Here is a 17371-nt window from a genome sequence, read left to right as displayed (position 1 = left end):
TTGATTGATCAATCATTCACATATAAGACAAACTTACATTCTTTATGGGCAGTACATTATTCTATATTACATGTACACATAGTCGTAAGATTTCTTCGAAGGAAATCTCAGACAAAAAGACGTATAGCATCACAAATCAACTGGCAAAATTTACTTTACTTCATACAGTTATTAACCGTTAAATTCTGATATTTATCATGTAGGGACTGCTTTTTGACTGGTATATGTATATATCTATACTATTTGAAGCGCCGTTTTTCAGATTTTTGCTCAACAAGCATTTGACACATACTTAATTACAATAAACATCTTTTAGTGTCCAGCATTTCATTTTACCAGATTTTTGACAACGCAGAAAATCTATAGAAGAAACCGCTTGCATCGACGTACTCAACATTCAATAATTTCTTCATAAAGGTTTAGTTTTAAACACACACACACACACAACACAAGCATGAAGACTGGATAAAAGGTCGATACCCCTGTCTCAAAACTATGAAATAACAAGTTATTCATAGATGCACTTCACAGCTCTTGACATTTAAAAAGTTAAACATTACAAGACGCCCATCGGAACTCTCAGCCATCAACAAACTGAGCTCCTACAGTATTGAAAAATGATGCCATTATTGATGAGATGATGTTGTGTATAACATCAAAAACTTCAATTAATCCTAGATACTAACTTTTGATGTGATCGCAAATACAACTCCTTCTAAATAGAAGTGAATGAAATATCAAGGCAGTATGGCTGATCTTGATCCCACAGAATCAGAAATGATTAAAAGAACTGTTCTACTTCCTGTGTACAGCTTTTAAAAGTGGGAAAGAAATAGAGACAACAACATCATCGTCAGTGTCATGTTTCTTCCGATTAATTAAGAAGGAAAACGTGTCGGAAAATGTAACATCCGCTTCGATATCATCCTTCCCCCCACAGAAAAAAACTATCATAAAAATGAACAGAATATGCCATCTAATTAGAGCAACACTTCCATTAACTATATGAATTCCCGAAGTAATGAAGGAGGTATCAAAATATTCAATATTTTGCAGAAACTAACCACAGACTGGAAGGTTTTTCGAAACTTCAGCAGTCATCACTGAAATACTCGCCTTTGAAAATTGCTGGCACTGTTTTACACAGATGGAAGAGATATTCATCTACCAGTAGACGCTTTCATCCATCAAATTAGTTCGACACGAGCTTCATCACGAGCTCAATCACCTCAATGAAATGTACCTGCTCTCAGATTCATGAGATTCGAGATTGAATAAAGAATCATTTGACCAGCATTAAGAGAGGTGAATGTCGCACGCGGGTGTAGATTAGATTCGCGTTGATTGTTCATAACCTCCTTCAGATCAACGTCGATAGTTCAACCCCGGTCAAGTGTTGACCAAATCCTGCAGCTCTAATCCGATCAGCTAATAATCGTCAGAAGTACATCAACATCCAACTTCATATTCACAAGAATTTCACGATCTTAATCTATCAAAACTCACCGTGAATATTCCAGAACTGAGTCTTGTTTATCTTATAATCATTATATTACGTCACTTCAAAACAGAAAGATTGTTTTGAAACCTACCGGAGGAGTAGGGTATTCAAAAGGCAAATTCTGCCATCCATACATACTACAGTAATAGTTTGGAGCCAACTCAAATAAGAAGTCACAGACACCGGCTAATGAAATGAAACCAGATACGCAGTCATCGAAGAATTTTACAAAGAAAGAAAGTTGGAATTTGAGAATGTTTTTGTTTGGATGTTATTTAATGTTTTTGTATGATTACTTCGTTCAGATATTATTGAAGAATTCAAGAACACCTGATTAGGAGAGCATCGCACGCAGCTAACCGGAGCTAACCGATGATGACAAGAAAAACAGATCAGGAAATGTTTTCACTAACCCCGCCACGCGTTGAATCAAATACCACCACAGAATCTGGTAGAACTGCAGACAACCTGTCACCAGGCAACCTGTCATAGGCTAGAGTTAATTACCAGGTGATGTGATCCCACAACGGATGCTTGCATTAGTAACAAACCATTCTTATAGCAAAACCTTTATAGTCGATGTGATTTACAGATCTCTTTATAAAAAAAAACGATGGCAGTTGAATAATGGTAGGACTCGGTTTTCAAAAACTTTTGTTCACTTTATCTTTTGAAACCTAAATCACAGTATTTTTGGCCCGAATGAATACCAGTAACACCTACGAGCCTGTGATCTATTCATAAAGCGATTTATCATCATTTGTATCTTTAAATTCTCATTTAACAGATAAACGCACATATCGGTGATCAAAATAAACATTCCAATCGCAACAATGATAAATCATAATTCCTGCCGGTAACATAAAAAAGCCGAAAGTGATTTATTTGATGAAACAGACTGATACAAATCACGGGTAAGGTTGGTAAGATTTCTCACAGGACATCAGGAAGTCAAATTGCGATGATTCCGAAGACATTTTTTCAGATGGCCAATATGCGCTGTAGTAATGGAACAACCGCACAAACATCGCTGGACTGACTACCGTTCGATCTGGTATTCTCAGAGGAATGAGGTTTAGCTCATGAATGAGCCGACCGAATAACAAAATGTGAAATCATCCGTCAAGTGGGAATACGCCGCCGCATGTCTATCAGGTATTGGCTTACCGCAACTAAGATACAGTAACTTTTCCTCACTTTCCTCGCATCCAGATCACGCAGTCAACTAGCTTCCTTCCAAAAAACCCACAAGACAACTTACATTGTAAGTCGTTACGAACTGCAAACTGAATTTCATCTAAATTCTAAACAGCTCGAATATGAAATACCGACAGTAGCTGATGGGAAATTTGATTTTCTTATGCTTGCTCGCTGAACTGAATATTACGCGGTATTCAGAAGTTTATCACAAATCTAGATGAATAACATCACTGTGGCTAGTACAGTCATATCACATGCATAAATCATATAACTACCCGTAAAGCACTCATGTCACCGTTTATTTTTTTTCTAGGGGGGATTAATGGATTGGAATACAAACCAAAAATTCACACATTGCATGTATATGCTACTATTGCATGAATACTGCAGCGACATAAACAACAAAATTCAGCATTCTTTGATGAAATATTGATTTTACATAATACGGCTATAATAATGAGGTGGGACAGATTAATCATCACAATTATTGGCGGCTGACGTTTTTTTTTCTGTTGATAATCTAAACGCATGATAACAGAGGATACATGCACCTACCATTAACTCATGTATGTATGTATGACGGTATCATTTACAGAAAATGTTCATCGATAATAGAATTTTAGGCACAGGGGCGGATCTAGGAAATTTGGAAGCAGGGTCCAGAAGAAAAGGCATTTTTCAGATAAACCAGTCATGTTCTCCCTCAGTATTAGATATGTTGGAAGAAATATGTACATACATCGGAAAATATGCAATTTCCGAAAGGTTGAGTTTCAAAATTTGCGGATTTTAGAAATTCGATTTAATTTCTAATTTTCAAAGATCTTTGTCTCAACGAAAAGGGCAACCTAATGTGTAGGCAGGGGTCTGGACCCCGAAACCACCCCTAAATCCGCCCCTGAGGCATGACAAAATCAGCTCCGTATCATAAGATATTTAGACATAGCGGATAGACGACAAAGTCGCCAGGATTTCCATACATACCCTTACCACAATCATATAGACGTAGTTATAGAATCACATGCAGAGTTATAGTAGAATGTCTTCACGAGGAAATGTCGTTCGAAGTATTTCGCGATTCATTCTCGTGATGTCTCGCAAAATTACAAATATATAACACAAGGCAGAAACGGGTGTTTTAACATCATCGGTCGCCGACTGAAGGAATGTTTTTTTTTTGTAATCGGTACATTTCGAATGTACGTATTAACTACAGCAGCTTCCGGTCTTCTTTTCTTGTTCTATGTAATCGGCTACGCTGAACTTCGGATCGTTTGGCGATCGCGTCTTTTTCATTTTCAAATCTCTGCGAGAGAAACAAACAAGAGAATGATAAAATATGCGATTTGCGTCGTCTTCTTCGTCGGCTCGGGGAACCGCGCGACAATTTCTCATTTTCACCGATGACGAAAAATTGAATGCGAAATTGAAACTCGCTCGGTGCTGAGATAAGAATGAAATATGAACACGAAAACGAAGATGACTTTCATGGAATAATTTTCGACAAAGTCATTTATCCGCCCTCTTAACATGCCGTGAGTTTCTGCTTGAAATCCCTGAACAATAAACACATTATTTAAGGCAGAAGCGTTGAACATTCGTCGTTAATAATTTACCAAATACGTTTGACAGTTATACAAGGCTGCAGCCATGTTAATGATGGAACCCAAAACACTGAACGCGATATGCTCAATTACAGATATGTCTGCATAAACTCCTCAATGACCACACAGCTCATATACCATACACGTATAGGAAGAGACAATATCGATATGGATAAAAATGGACCTAGTAACCGAATCTATTTAAGCTGAGATCATCTAAAGGATTGGTTATGATGAATAAAAAATTTGTGTATTGTCGATTGCTAGTTTTGCCTGTAAAATGGTATAGTATAGAAGCCTTAAGTTTGCATTTAACCCCTACAAGACAGAGAGAACATGAATCTAGAAATCGAAAAACCACTGAGTTCAGTAACAATAATACACTGCATGGAATTCTCTCATGTTTAGCTGAACTAAATAGAAATCTAGAGAAAACTTAAGCGGTTTTTTCGGAAAGACGGATATATGTTATAGATATGCTAACAAAATATATGCATAATATGCATAATGCATAAGATTCATCATAGAAATTCCCTTGAAAGTGAAATAATTTTTCACCGCTCTAAACCTACCAGCAATTTATCATGGATCGCATTTCCCTCAATGAATTACTGCTCTATTTGTAAACCTGAAAATCTATTCCATTTCCTAGCGTCGTTTTTCACGACACATTTTTCAAGCTAACGCATTTCAACCGCAACGCGACTAAGTGAGATTTATTTCGCAATTTTACACTGAAATCGAATTTAAAAATTCAATCTCAATCAATCAATGATTCTTTCTATACGTCGTTAAATACTGTATCGACGTCTGGAAAAATAAATCCGTCAATCGGAGGACGATACGAATACGAAAGCGCGTTCTATATGACAACTATTCATATATGGAAACTGTGTCCGATTTTATTTACAAGTCAAGGCACACCTACTGGTGATGTGTGTAACAGCGTTAACGACGCTGTACAGTGTCGTGTAATCTGTTTTATTGCTAGTGTCAGCCACGAGTTGGAGAGCGATGCCAGAGCGAAGGGACGATCAAATACATACCTGGCAATAGCCATAAATGCTAACTCGACGTTCATACCAGTTTTGGCGCTCGTCTCCATAAATGCGACGTTGTGGTCCTGAAATCGAACGATAAAACAACAAACATTAAATAGCGATAAAAAAAAAGATGTAACGCAGTAGGAAGAACTTTATCCGGTGATTTCTCCAATAAGCGCTGCACATTGGACCACCGAAGATGCATGCACTAGATCCCTATAATGAAGTTATGGAAAAATGTTCAGATGTTCATGAAAATGAATTTCTATTTGACGCTACATTTTCAAAATTCAAAAGCACAGTGCAAGCAGCATGTCACGAAGAGATGCCAAGATAATAAGACGCCCATCATCAGACCTAATTCCCAAACCACACAACGGCAATTTCTGACTTCTTTACAAGCTAATGAGTGCCGTGATGGGGCATTATCGGCGAGTTGGTGTGATTCATTACGCCAATTACTGCAGCAGACATGGAAAAGAAGTTCTACCATTTTCATCACTTCTCAATTCACTGTTGCAGTAAATTACGATGAAGGAAATGGTGCACCGATGTACTCGGGATTCAACTATATGTCCTTAGGGGTAATATAATACCCGGCATTCTAACCGTTAAATGCCGGCTTTATTGCCATAGAAAATACCGTTCTTTGGTAGAAATAAGCGTAAAACTGTTTATGATTTGATGGATTTTATCGGTTTAAAGCATTCGAGTTAGTATCATGCCTGAAACGAGTAGCGTCAGGAACGGATCAACAAGTGCCTCTTCAGCTTAGCGAGCCATCCTCCAGATCATAACAATCCGCCAAAAAACCCAGTTCACGCAACATTTTCAAGAGACTGCGCAGCGTAAAGGAGCTCTGAAAATGATTGGTGCAATCGTGCGAGCAATATCGATGAAAAATGAATACTGCTACTGCATCGTTAGAGGAAAGCCTAAAGGCATTGGAACACTCTAGACTGATCTTAGAATATAGTCATTTTTCTGTATTCAGATCTGCGGCAATATGTTCAACGCCGAGTCCAATTCATATTCCGATGATGTCGATGTGGTCTTTCGCTATTTTGCCTAATTAGGACCAAGACACAATTATGTATATCACAGTCCCCAGTAATGAAGAGATGTGCACATTGACAACATCCAATTTACATTATCCTTTCATCCGATGAACATGTTTGATGTAACTAGCGTTTATGTTGTTATGAGCAATGCCTGTTCGCCGCAGGGTACGGTCTAATTGTATCCGGTCATCTTAATGTACTGGACCCTGAACGCTGGAATATCTAAATCATCTAGTGTTTCAAAATGTGTCAAAGTATTCCAGAAGATAATGACAATGGAAATGAATCTTAGCAAAGAATCAGAGGTAGAACTATTCCTCGTGACAGTCAGTTTAGCTGATGAAATGAAACATACCTTCGCTAATTTTTCTCCATCCTCACGACGTATGACTCGTTCTGCAGCCATATCCGACTTGTTTCCTAACAACATAATCACCACATCGTCCTGAGCGTATTCGTTTATTTCACTCAACCATGCCTGCAATAAAACCGCATGAAAATGATATTCATTCAACATTGCGAATATTCCGCGGAATCTGCCGAACATCAACCTCACCGAACGGTTGGGCTTCAGAACCGAGAAAGACCATAATAGTACGAATAGCGCGTTAGAATAAATCAGGTGATAAAAACCCATTATGTACAAATTCAAAAACGAAATTTATCATAAAAAATTGAATAACAATTGATGACACAACGTTTTAAACTCTTTATAGAAATTATCCTCAGATATCATAGACCATTTCACATGCATGGAGAATTTTGTTTTACAGCTCAACTTTTTTTTTAAGTGTCACCATGGACCATTCATGGTGGTCACAGAGAGCCTACTAGATATAGAAGTACATGTGACCTCTCATAACGGACCATTTCTAATAAATCTGAGGTTTTTTACTGGGGCTTTTTTAGCAACTGTTAAGTAACTTATGTAACTGTCAGTTAATGATACTTTTAAAGTTGTTCGGCAATTACTCTTACACGACGACGACTGAGTGTAGATTGAGTGGTCACGTAAAGAGTAACTAGTCTTCACAGTTTCTACTCGACCAGCTGAGAGAGAGGCCAAGAGATATGAAAAATAAATTGACATCTGTGTCGAGGCACCTTCGGATTGATTACGGGTAAACAAGTGATTTTCATCTCACCGGGAGGGGTTGGTACAGCTGCTGTCAGCGTGGATGCAAATCCAGCTTAAGTGTCACAGTTAATTAGTCAACGAAACCAAACTAAGTTATATACAAGATAATTCCATTTGTGAAACTGTTGGGTTTACGCGCAATGGTACCAGCATCAAATTATGCATCACAAACTATTATCGCAGTTCAGTTAATAAAATTGAATAATTCCAAAAAAATTCATATGATCTTTAGAGATAGAGAACATTTTTTCAATTCACAGTAAAAATGAGCCATTCCCCCCCCCCCCCCGGAAATCAATACGGTAGCTATGAACAGATAAAGTATTAGCAAATATTCATTTGGTATCGATTTACAAGTTTTGAATGATGTCAATTGGAATAAAAGTCTACAGATCGATATAAAATCAATACAATGTCGGAATAGCAGACGGTTTTATTAATTAAGCAAATACATTAACTCAATTTATAAATCATGAGGAATGTCTGTAGCCGAGAGGCTAATATATGACAGAATGCAATCGAATTTCGGAAAGGTTTTCTACGACAATCTAGTATAGAATGATGTTTAATCAACGAGTAAATTAGTCTCCACGTCCTTTCACTTGTTGAGACTTGGAAATATTTGCAGTGACAAAAACTCTAGCAAAAGAAGTCCCGGAACTGGTAATGTTAGCGCAATACGCGATCATTAGCTCCAATATAGTCAATTATCATACGTACATGGAATGTTACGTATTCAATATATTTACTTACTCGAATATTATCGAAACTCGACTTGTTTGTGACATCGTAAAGTAGAAGTAAGGCTGTAAGTAAAATGTGCATAGAAATTCATTACTAGTAAAATCCGATTAAGGATGAAACAAAAAATAATCTCATATAATAAACAATAACCTTGGATTAAACATCGATATATATATGATAAAGGCATGCAGGTATTGAATAGTTCCTAATCCGGGAATGCGTTTAGCGACTGCGAATCTCTAAAGGGATGTATACAAACAGTCAGTAAATATCACTGACCAAAAATGATGTTTGACACGTAATCTATTACGAGCTATTATCAGTTTGACTGACTGATCGTCCGGGGACTAAGCTATATAGCGGAGCTAGATAAATGAGAAGCTATGGTACCGGAGTGTTTAATCCCGCTGAGCTAAGCCGCGTCGGACTACTAAGAAATTACCAATTAGCTCTTTTTCGAAGTGGAGGCTATTTGGCAAGTTCATGACGGTGAATTTCAACCAAAAGGACATCGCAGAGAGAGAAAGAGAGAGACGCCCTACTGCAGTCAAATGAATAAAATTATTAACCGATGAGAGGAAAAAATGTTGCCATTGACACGCATAAATAATTCATGTGGAATCCTCCTGAAGTCTGTTTTATATATATATATATATATGATTGATCATACATAAAAACAACACGCACAACACAGAGAGAATCAATGAATACAAAAAATACAGGGTTGATGAATACAAAATAAAGTTGATAAGCAGTGCATCTATTGTGATTCACGGAACCACAGGAATTCGAAATTCAACTGTTGGATGGCGAGTTGTCTTCGCGCGGTTAAGAAACCTTCGATTCAGTCATTCGTGATTAACCCCCGAGAAACAAGTTTTAATCATGACTTGAATTAGGGACGCGTTCTCCTTCTACCTGACTCATCGAAGACTACTATTTCATTATGTTTTCAACGTGTAACTTCGTACATCGGTTAAACAGATCCACGGCAAAGAATACAAATTAGTCGCCAATCACCACACGATGGCAAGATCCGTCTGCAGAATTTCGATTACGTCTCAAAGAGCCGAGTTTCTAGTCTGGTTTACAGCGACTAAACTTATTCCCTTCAGCGGTTTAGATCAAGATGTAACAAAACGGAACGATTGCCTCTTCATGCATTCATAAACTAGAAATCGGATACATATCTTCACCGATTAGAATACGACGCAGACACGACGACTAAAACGTTAAAAATGGGGCATAAAAAGCGAAATTAAAATATCGATAAAGGAGTTTAACAGACAACAGATATAAACATCGATTGAAGTACCATGAGCGTCGCGGTAATACGCGTGCGTAACGCTACGAAATCTTTCTTGTCCAGCCGTATCCCAAATCTGAAAAAACACATCATACGCAACACGTTCAATTTTAAACATTCAAGTTTTATTTGTTTCAACCGATAAATGACTGTCTAATTCAACTGAAGAAATAACCCACAATATGAAGAAAAATCTACGCGAGTATTTGACGTTTCAATTCAATCCTATGAGCTTGAAGACCCCACTACCTCGGTGTCTCACTTCGTAATAGTTTTGACCACGATTTGAAATCGGAAATGGTAGTTTAATTGAAAATGATCTAGAAATCATCCTGATTTTGATAGATTTTAGTATAGATAGATTTTACAGATAGGTTATGGTTGTAATTGACCCCTTAAAAGAGTAGTTACACCTCAGAGAGAGTAGATTACAACCTCACGGTAATGGTAGTTAGGTCTGGTCATAGTATTGAGTCGAAACGTCATCAAATACACTCCTAGTTTTCCCTTCAAATTGTCGGTTTCTCTTCACCTGAAAGTTTTAATTTGAGCACGTCGCATTAAAACACAGTGTAGCAATTCGCAGGCGTTCTCTTGTCGTCGTGTAGTCGCGAAAACATCTAAATGGAAAACAATTAAGAACGTCGAAATAATTACCGCAAATGGAATACGCTGCGCAGGCATCGACCGATCAAATAATAGAATAACGACTAAGAAATAAGATTAGCCGGGAACGTCTTATAAAAAAAACTTCATCAATCTCGGAGAAGGTAACAGACAAACTCAAGTGGTCCATACATCAGTAACCATGGCTACTGACATCGTTCCCGGTTAATTACACGGAGATTCAGTCGAGTCATGACGTGCCCACACGGAAAATACCCTCTTCACAAACCGACAATAACCACAAGGGTAAGTGTTCCAAAGTTGACACGCGATGGGATGACACCTTGCTTTTGATCCCAGCCCATTTAAGCCCATTTTGTCCTTGAATATTCAAATTATGGAATGGTGCTGTGGGTCCAGATTATTTCTATTTCTCATTTTTTTCATTTTAAGGACCATTTTGTTCTTGATTAACTACATGGAATCGCATTTTGGCTCCAGGGAAGCTTTTTAACTTCTTTTTTCCATTTTTATGGAAAGATACTCCACAGAACTAACCATTCGTCGTATGTACTGCGACTGACCTCAGTTCAGCACGGATGTACGTGGGAGGATGTTTGTAGTGGGGCGGAAAATAATGAACACATAAAACGGACACAAATTGACACTGTCGTCGTAGTGTAGGTCTACGCGTAGGTCTGCGACGTTTCTCTGCCATTAACATGAAAAGGAATCAATTTCATCCCTTTGCTACTGTAGCTCATTATTACTGAAACACGAACATGAACGCCGGGCAGACAGGTCTCTGATATACCAAATACCCGATATCACGAAACCGGCGTGGATTACAGGTAAAAGTCTCGCGATATCAATAATTAATGTCAAGTCATACGTGCGATAGTCGTTATACAAGCAGTTTGTCTCGGTCTATCGCTGAATTCTGGTTTAATTGAAATACCTGACATCATCAGCTATCACGCTTTAAGCCGCACTCGGAGCATTTTAAACCGATTGTTTCGACGATCGGTCGGCTTTCGTAAAGAACTGAACTCGTCAAAATCGCGAACAGAAGGCGCTGAGTAAAGAAACGCGATTCATCGCGAAAAATTATTTCTTCATTTGTGGAAACCTCGAAAAGAACTAATACAACCTTGAGAATAAGATTTCCTCGAGAGATTAAGGGCGTAATCTTGATGAAACGTGCTGTCTGCGCAACGTTGAAATAAACTAGTACTAGCTCAACGAAACCTTTCAAACTCGTTTTTCTCTTCGTATTGTTGCAGGGTGGCGCCACTATCCACCTATTTACAAAATCAATGAGTATTCCCTGATGTTACAAGACATAATTCCCCTGAGTAAATCCCAAAAATCCACATTTTTCATTGAGTCATGTAAAGAAACGCGTGGCCAATCCGAATTCCCCGAGTTTTCGAAGTATTTGGTAAAATTTGTCAGATTTCTTGAGTTTTTCCTCATTTCTTCCGGATATTTCAGCGTAGGTTTTGTGTATTTTCGCCGTGCGTACTGTAACGAATTGAAATTCAGCTGGCAAATACATCCTCAATTCCAATCTAAAATAACATGTTTTATGAGATTTCGTGAGGTGATTTTTATGCCGTTGAGTACCGAGCCAATAGCGTGAGCTCTGTCACAAACATCTGACCGTCCATGTGGTTGTCACAGTTTGTATTTACGCAACAAATCTACGTTCTAGCTGTCGGTCATGGAAAAAGTTGGTTAGTCTGAAATGACTGCGACAGCTAAAACAATTTCATTCGATGAAAAGCCGCATTAAAAGCTTTCGCAACGAAACAGAGATTTTTTTACACTCAACGAAAAAGTCAGGTAGTCATTAGAAGAATCATTTGCAGATCCCTTCTCGAGAAAGATCTGGATTCGGAGTCTAACAAATTCTGTGAAAGTTACTTTGAAGTTTAAATCGCTTTCTTAGAAAACGAGCGGCGATGACAGAAAAATAACAGACGCAGCAAGAGACAGGACCAAATCTGCGAAGATAGATTTAACAGTTCTCGGAAACGTCGTCGAGTGTTAATCGCTTCAAACAGATTAAAGTGAAATCGAGATATGAGACAAAAATATCCGTGTGAATGTCAGAGTGGAATAACCGCGGTGGGCTATAGGGATCGGAGAAAAGAAATTGGATAAGGCCATATTTTGAAAATGATATGGTGTGGGTTGTTTTCTCAGTCAGTTGATAAACCATCGGAATTATAGAATTTCCACAAAATATCTTGTTTCAACGGATCTTTTCATCCGGTGTCTACAGTTTACAGATATTAAAGGCATCGATGCTCAGTACAATTAATCAAAGAGTATAGAGTTACTCGATATTATTTCCCTACCACCATCACACCTACCCATCACCACCGCTTCTAGCATTAGACAGAGAAATATAATGACTCGCTAACTATGGTGCATACTACGCCGATAACTGAAGTTATTACTATCATCTTGTATGTCAAACATAATAACAAATCAAGTCTCAGTGAGTCAGGTGTGTTATTGCTGATGATTACTACTGTATAATATATACCTGTATGTGCCTATATAGAATAGTTTTCATTGATAATTCAGATAAAACCAATTTCCATGATTTATTCAGAATCGAGAGCTTTCCATGGTGACTGTCATAATAACAATACGACCATAGAGCAGCAGTTTATTCCGCAATCAGCGAGTAGGAATATTTCAGCAATTATCGCGATAGAGCATTAACATCACAATGAATTTTAGAAAAAAATTCATGGAAAAAAAGGTGAAACGCTGAACAAGTTTCAGGTTTTCTTTTCTTCCCAGAATTTTACCTTGAAATGAAAATTAGATTACACACAGCACGCGCGATTTATTTCCTGTCGGAAAATCGGCGGAATTAATTAATGACTTTGTTTTGAACCACTCTGCAGGTGTGGCGGGTTATAAGCAAGCGATTACGTTGTTGTTTAGATGTTGCTTGTTTTAGGAATAGATGATATAAATCCTGCACATACCGTGTGCATCTCTGTAATATGCACGCGTAATACTACGAAATCGTTCCTGTCCAGCCGTATCCCAAATCTATTGAAAAAAAGATAAAAATAAACAACAACAAAAATTCAAACAAAACAAATATATCGAACAATAAAAACTGCTCACGAGGATCATTCAACTGGAACAAACTTCATGTCATACTAAAACCCTCAATTATAGAAGAAATGTTTATGTAACGCAAACGCAACATCGAGCTGTTTAACTACTGGCCAAGTGGACCACAACTTATTGGTCTATACTGGTTAGCACGATTGGGTTCAATCCCCGGTGAGTGAATGCGCATTATTTCAAGTCTTTAAATCATAAATGTACACTACAGAGGAAAACAGAAACAGAGAAATATGATTCTAAGCATTCCCTGCATCATGTGCATTTACAAAAAAAAAACAAGAAACATGATTGTGGGAAACAAAGTTCCTGAGATCTGTTTGTTTCTGTGTTTTCCTGAGTCGTGCGCATTAGGCTTAAGGCGACTGATCTTCCAGTAAATCAAATTTTAAAACAATATTGTTTTAGAGTCAAGATGTGTCTTCATGAAGACTTGATAAGTCAGATGTAAATGGATATTTCTTTTATAATTGAGGCCTTTATTCGTTACGGAAATCAATCGTATAATCTTTAGTTATCCTGGATTCAGGTGTCTTATAATCTTCAATCGCGGCGAAGTGATGCTTCAGATCGCGCATGAGTTCACTTAATCATTGTTACCCCGAATATACACCTGAAGGTATCTCCCCCCCCCCCCGAAACAACTACTAACCAACCAACAACGGAATGTCATCAGCAACGCACTCTGACAACCGCATTGAACCAGTCAGTCAAAATTGTTTCCATAGCAATATCCGCCTGGGGACTCGTGGCTATAACAGTGGCGGGAAAAGAGCAGATCGCCCCAGAGAGATGATTATTTGGCAACTCGAGATCCTCTTAGCAATGACATATGATACAGAATGAATACATACGCTAGATTAACTCGAGCTTGTGTCATGTAATCGTTACACATTCACGCATCAAAAGAAGCACTTTTTTGAAACGATATGAAATTCATATACCGGCTGATTCTGATCTGTTTATCGCTATTAATAGTGATGAACGAATAAATCTTGGAACATTTAGATAAATGAAGAAGTACAGGCTAAAAAATGGTGGACGGTGATATGGACATAGGATTTAAGCTTTCTATATGACGGAATTAAACTTGTCAAAAACAACAGGCATTTATAAACCGAGTTATAATGAATATGGATATTAACACAGATTACAGCGCCTGGAATTTATATCCTGACAAATTCGATATAAATCTAGACTATTCAAATTGACAACTGGAAAGTTGTATTCAATTCTAAATCTCCACAACTACCCAGTGCAAATCACAATATGAAACGACGACCTTTCAGGTAGTTGATTTCAAATGCAGTAATTTTTTCATACGAGATCGCCTAGATTTAAAACATAAAACCATAACTAATTAATTCTATAGAAATGCGGTCGAGTCCAATTTTAGGGACGCTATATCAGTAGGTGAACATCGTCAGGTATCAAACTAGTCGATCTCTGATTCCGCACACACTGCACGGTCGCCTGAACTAATAACTATTTTTTCCAGATAAACTAAATAACGGACGGACGCAATCACCCCGATCACCAGTAGGATAGGAAACTATCGCAGTCCGGTACTTTATACGATGCAACTATTCTCTATACATGTTGTTGAGGACGTACGAAGTGGTCGTGAACTGTCAAACTATAAATTGATACACATTTCGCCGGGTGTCTCGTTTGATTACTGCGAGTGAATTACGCGTTACATTGTGCGCGTCGTATAGCTTAAATATCAGCTCATTTCAGATCCGCCCGAAGATGAAAGCTAACCGATTGATTTCAAAAGCAATTGAACTCTAGGTATCGAGTCAATTCGATGTATGGAAGAGACTTCCGCCAGACGACTTTGGAAAATGAGACCATCGCAGATATGAATTTGTTGATGTTTTATTGCTTGGTCTGTTTATCTTTAGTTTTGACACACTGCTTCTATTTTAGATACTGTGAGTTTATATGCTTTGTAACTTGTTTTTCTGGTCATTCCACCTGATGATGGCTGTTAGTCAACAGCCGAAACGTTGTGGTTTAATAATAATAAATTTGATCGTATAATTTCAAATTCGAAGTGTGGGATTTCTTCATTTATCTACAGTTTACACGGATTACAGTGTTTATTCGACAACTATGAATTTGTGTGAGTGGGCACGGAGGGCGAGAGAGTAGACACAGGGTAGGAAGATGACAATCCAGTGTAGGTTACGGAACAGATCTACTATTTCAATAAATAGATGACGATGTCTCAGGAGTGACTTTTCTTTTGATGTCTCATCACTAATCAAAATCAAACCGTACGAAAATTCTCCATCAACGATCATCTGTTTACTACCATATAAGGCATTGCCCTAATTTCTTCATGACACCGGTGCTATCGATAAAATTAACCAGGGGGTACGACAGTCCGATTTCCACCCCCGCACACTTAAAAAACGACAACTCCCGCGAGGTAGAACTATTAAGCCGATAAATGGATAGCGTTTAATACTGCGCACTATTCATTAAATGTCATACGTCAAATTGTGCAACGTCGCAGTCAGTTTCTCAGTTTCACGTCACTTCAAGCGTTATAATCGAATCTGTGGGAATCTGTTCAACAAGCAAGAAATTAATATTTGCCCGAGCAACATTCGATACGATATTATTTATCCAGCAGCGTCGCCGTCGACGACTGTAGCCGGTGAGCATTTCCGTTTGATTTTTGTTTCATAAATGCGCAACACACACAACACCAAATATCTGGTACTGTTCTCCGTGAAGTTTTGATTGATAGGTTTTTCATAATCTAATATAGAATGAGCTACTGCATCATTTACCTAACATTCAACGTATCCCAATTGATATGAGTCGCGATCACACGGAGACCATTTTGCACGGATCAGGTCAGTCATATTTGGCCCGTGAGCGTTACTAAATAATGCTGTGGCAAGTGAGGGGAGTCATTTCCGCAACTGGTAAGCATTAACACGCGCCCATTTGACCTCATACAAAAGGTAACGAAGAAAAAGCTTCGGTCATTTCTACACAAGGTCCGCGCAGCATTCTCAGCAAGCAATATACAAATATTTGAATTGATTTCATAATACGTACTTGTAATTTGACTTTGGTTCCTTCAACGCTCACAACTTTGTTCTAAAAATGAAAAAGCGAATACATAACATCAAATTAAGTAACAATATTTCTCGGATATTTACCGATTAATGATAAATATTTAGTCTATGAAATAGACGACGATGTTTGATCTGCAATTGCCTTAAAGATATTTACTTCAGATCTATATTTTTAACACCGACTATACAACAATAGTTCTCTGTCTCATCAGTGTCATACAATGGGTTATTCATACAACACCCACCCTTATTATTAATTTCAATATAAAACGTACAGGATATACCACCGATGAAAATATCTCATCAATAACAAAAAACATTTCTTCAATAAAAATACTGCGAGCTCCTAAGAAATATATAAAACAGGGTGTACTGAGATCCGGGTTAGAAATGACTGGCCCACACATACTGCATACTGCAATATAATCGAACAAACAAAGATTTTACGATTATTACGAAATTGCAAATGACAGTGTTGAATGTGGGAGGAATCTCAATATCGGTAATAGTTCTGGGATGAGTTATTCTATAGTATCGAGTGAAAAGAGTGGGAAGAGAGTGAGTAGATATTTAAACCTTGAATGAAATCACAAATAAAACTGTGCGCATAAAATCTTGGATCCAGCGTAATGAAAAAAAATTCCATTTTTGATACCGGCTCGAAACAAAATATGAATAAATGGACGTTTAGATTAGATCAATTTGAAATGTCAATTTTATCCTGTATTCATAAAATCATAAATCATTTCCGTGTTCAACCAGCCCTGTCTTCATAGACACCGAACTAATAAACAATTCTTCGCGGAGCGTGCGACAGATTGAAAATAATTATAGTTTGTCCAATAATAACAGACAGATTGGAATCGATGATTTGATGAGCGCAGAGGAGGATATCGTTGATCAGATCAACAGCT

The 17371-nt window shown here is 37.8% G+C and overlaps 1 protein-coding gene across 3 annotated transcripts in view; it reads right to left on the bottom strand.

The window, feature by feature from the left end:
- Nucleotides 1-13: 13 nt before the first annotated feature.
- LOC141903179 (ras-related protein Rab-37-like) overlaps nucleotides 14-17371 on the bottom strand; it is a 22607-nt gene continuing 5249 nt past the window's right edge. For 2 of the 3 annotated variants that reach the window (XM_074791210.1, XM_074791212.1), the window contains exons 3-8: nucleotides 16438-16479; nucleotides 9607-9673; nucleotides 8301-8353; nucleotides 6765-6887; nucleotides 5352-5428; nucleotides 14-4007 (exon numbers count right to left, since the gene is read on the bottom strand). In XM_074791210.1, coding sequence (XP_074647311.1) covers nucleotides 3908-4007; nucleotides 5352-5428; nucleotides 6765-6887; nucleotides 8301-8353; nucleotides 9607-9673; nucleotides 16438-16479 — 462 coding nt within the window. In that variant the 3' untranslated portion in view covers nucleotides 14-3907. Of the gene's footprint in view, nucleotides 4008-5351; nucleotides 5429-6764; nucleotides 6888-8300; nucleotides 8354-9606; nucleotides 9674-13211; nucleotides 13279-16437; nucleotides 16480-17371 lie in introns of all 3 variants that reach the window. The other variant, XM_074791211.1, reaches the window with a different exon arrangement.

The sequence above is a fragment of the Tubulanus polymorphus genome, chromosome 4 (assembly GCF_964204645.1).
Source record: "Tubulanus polymorphus chromosome 4, tnTubPoly1.2, whole genome shotgun sequence".
NCBI classification, from domain to species: domain Eukaryota; kingdom Metazoa; phylum Nemertea; class Palaeonemertea; order Tubulaniformes; family Tubulanidae; genus Tubulanus; species Tubulanus polymorphus.
The sequence above is the reverse complement of the archived record's forward strand: the minus strand, read 5'-3'. Positions and strand labels throughout refer to the sequence as shown.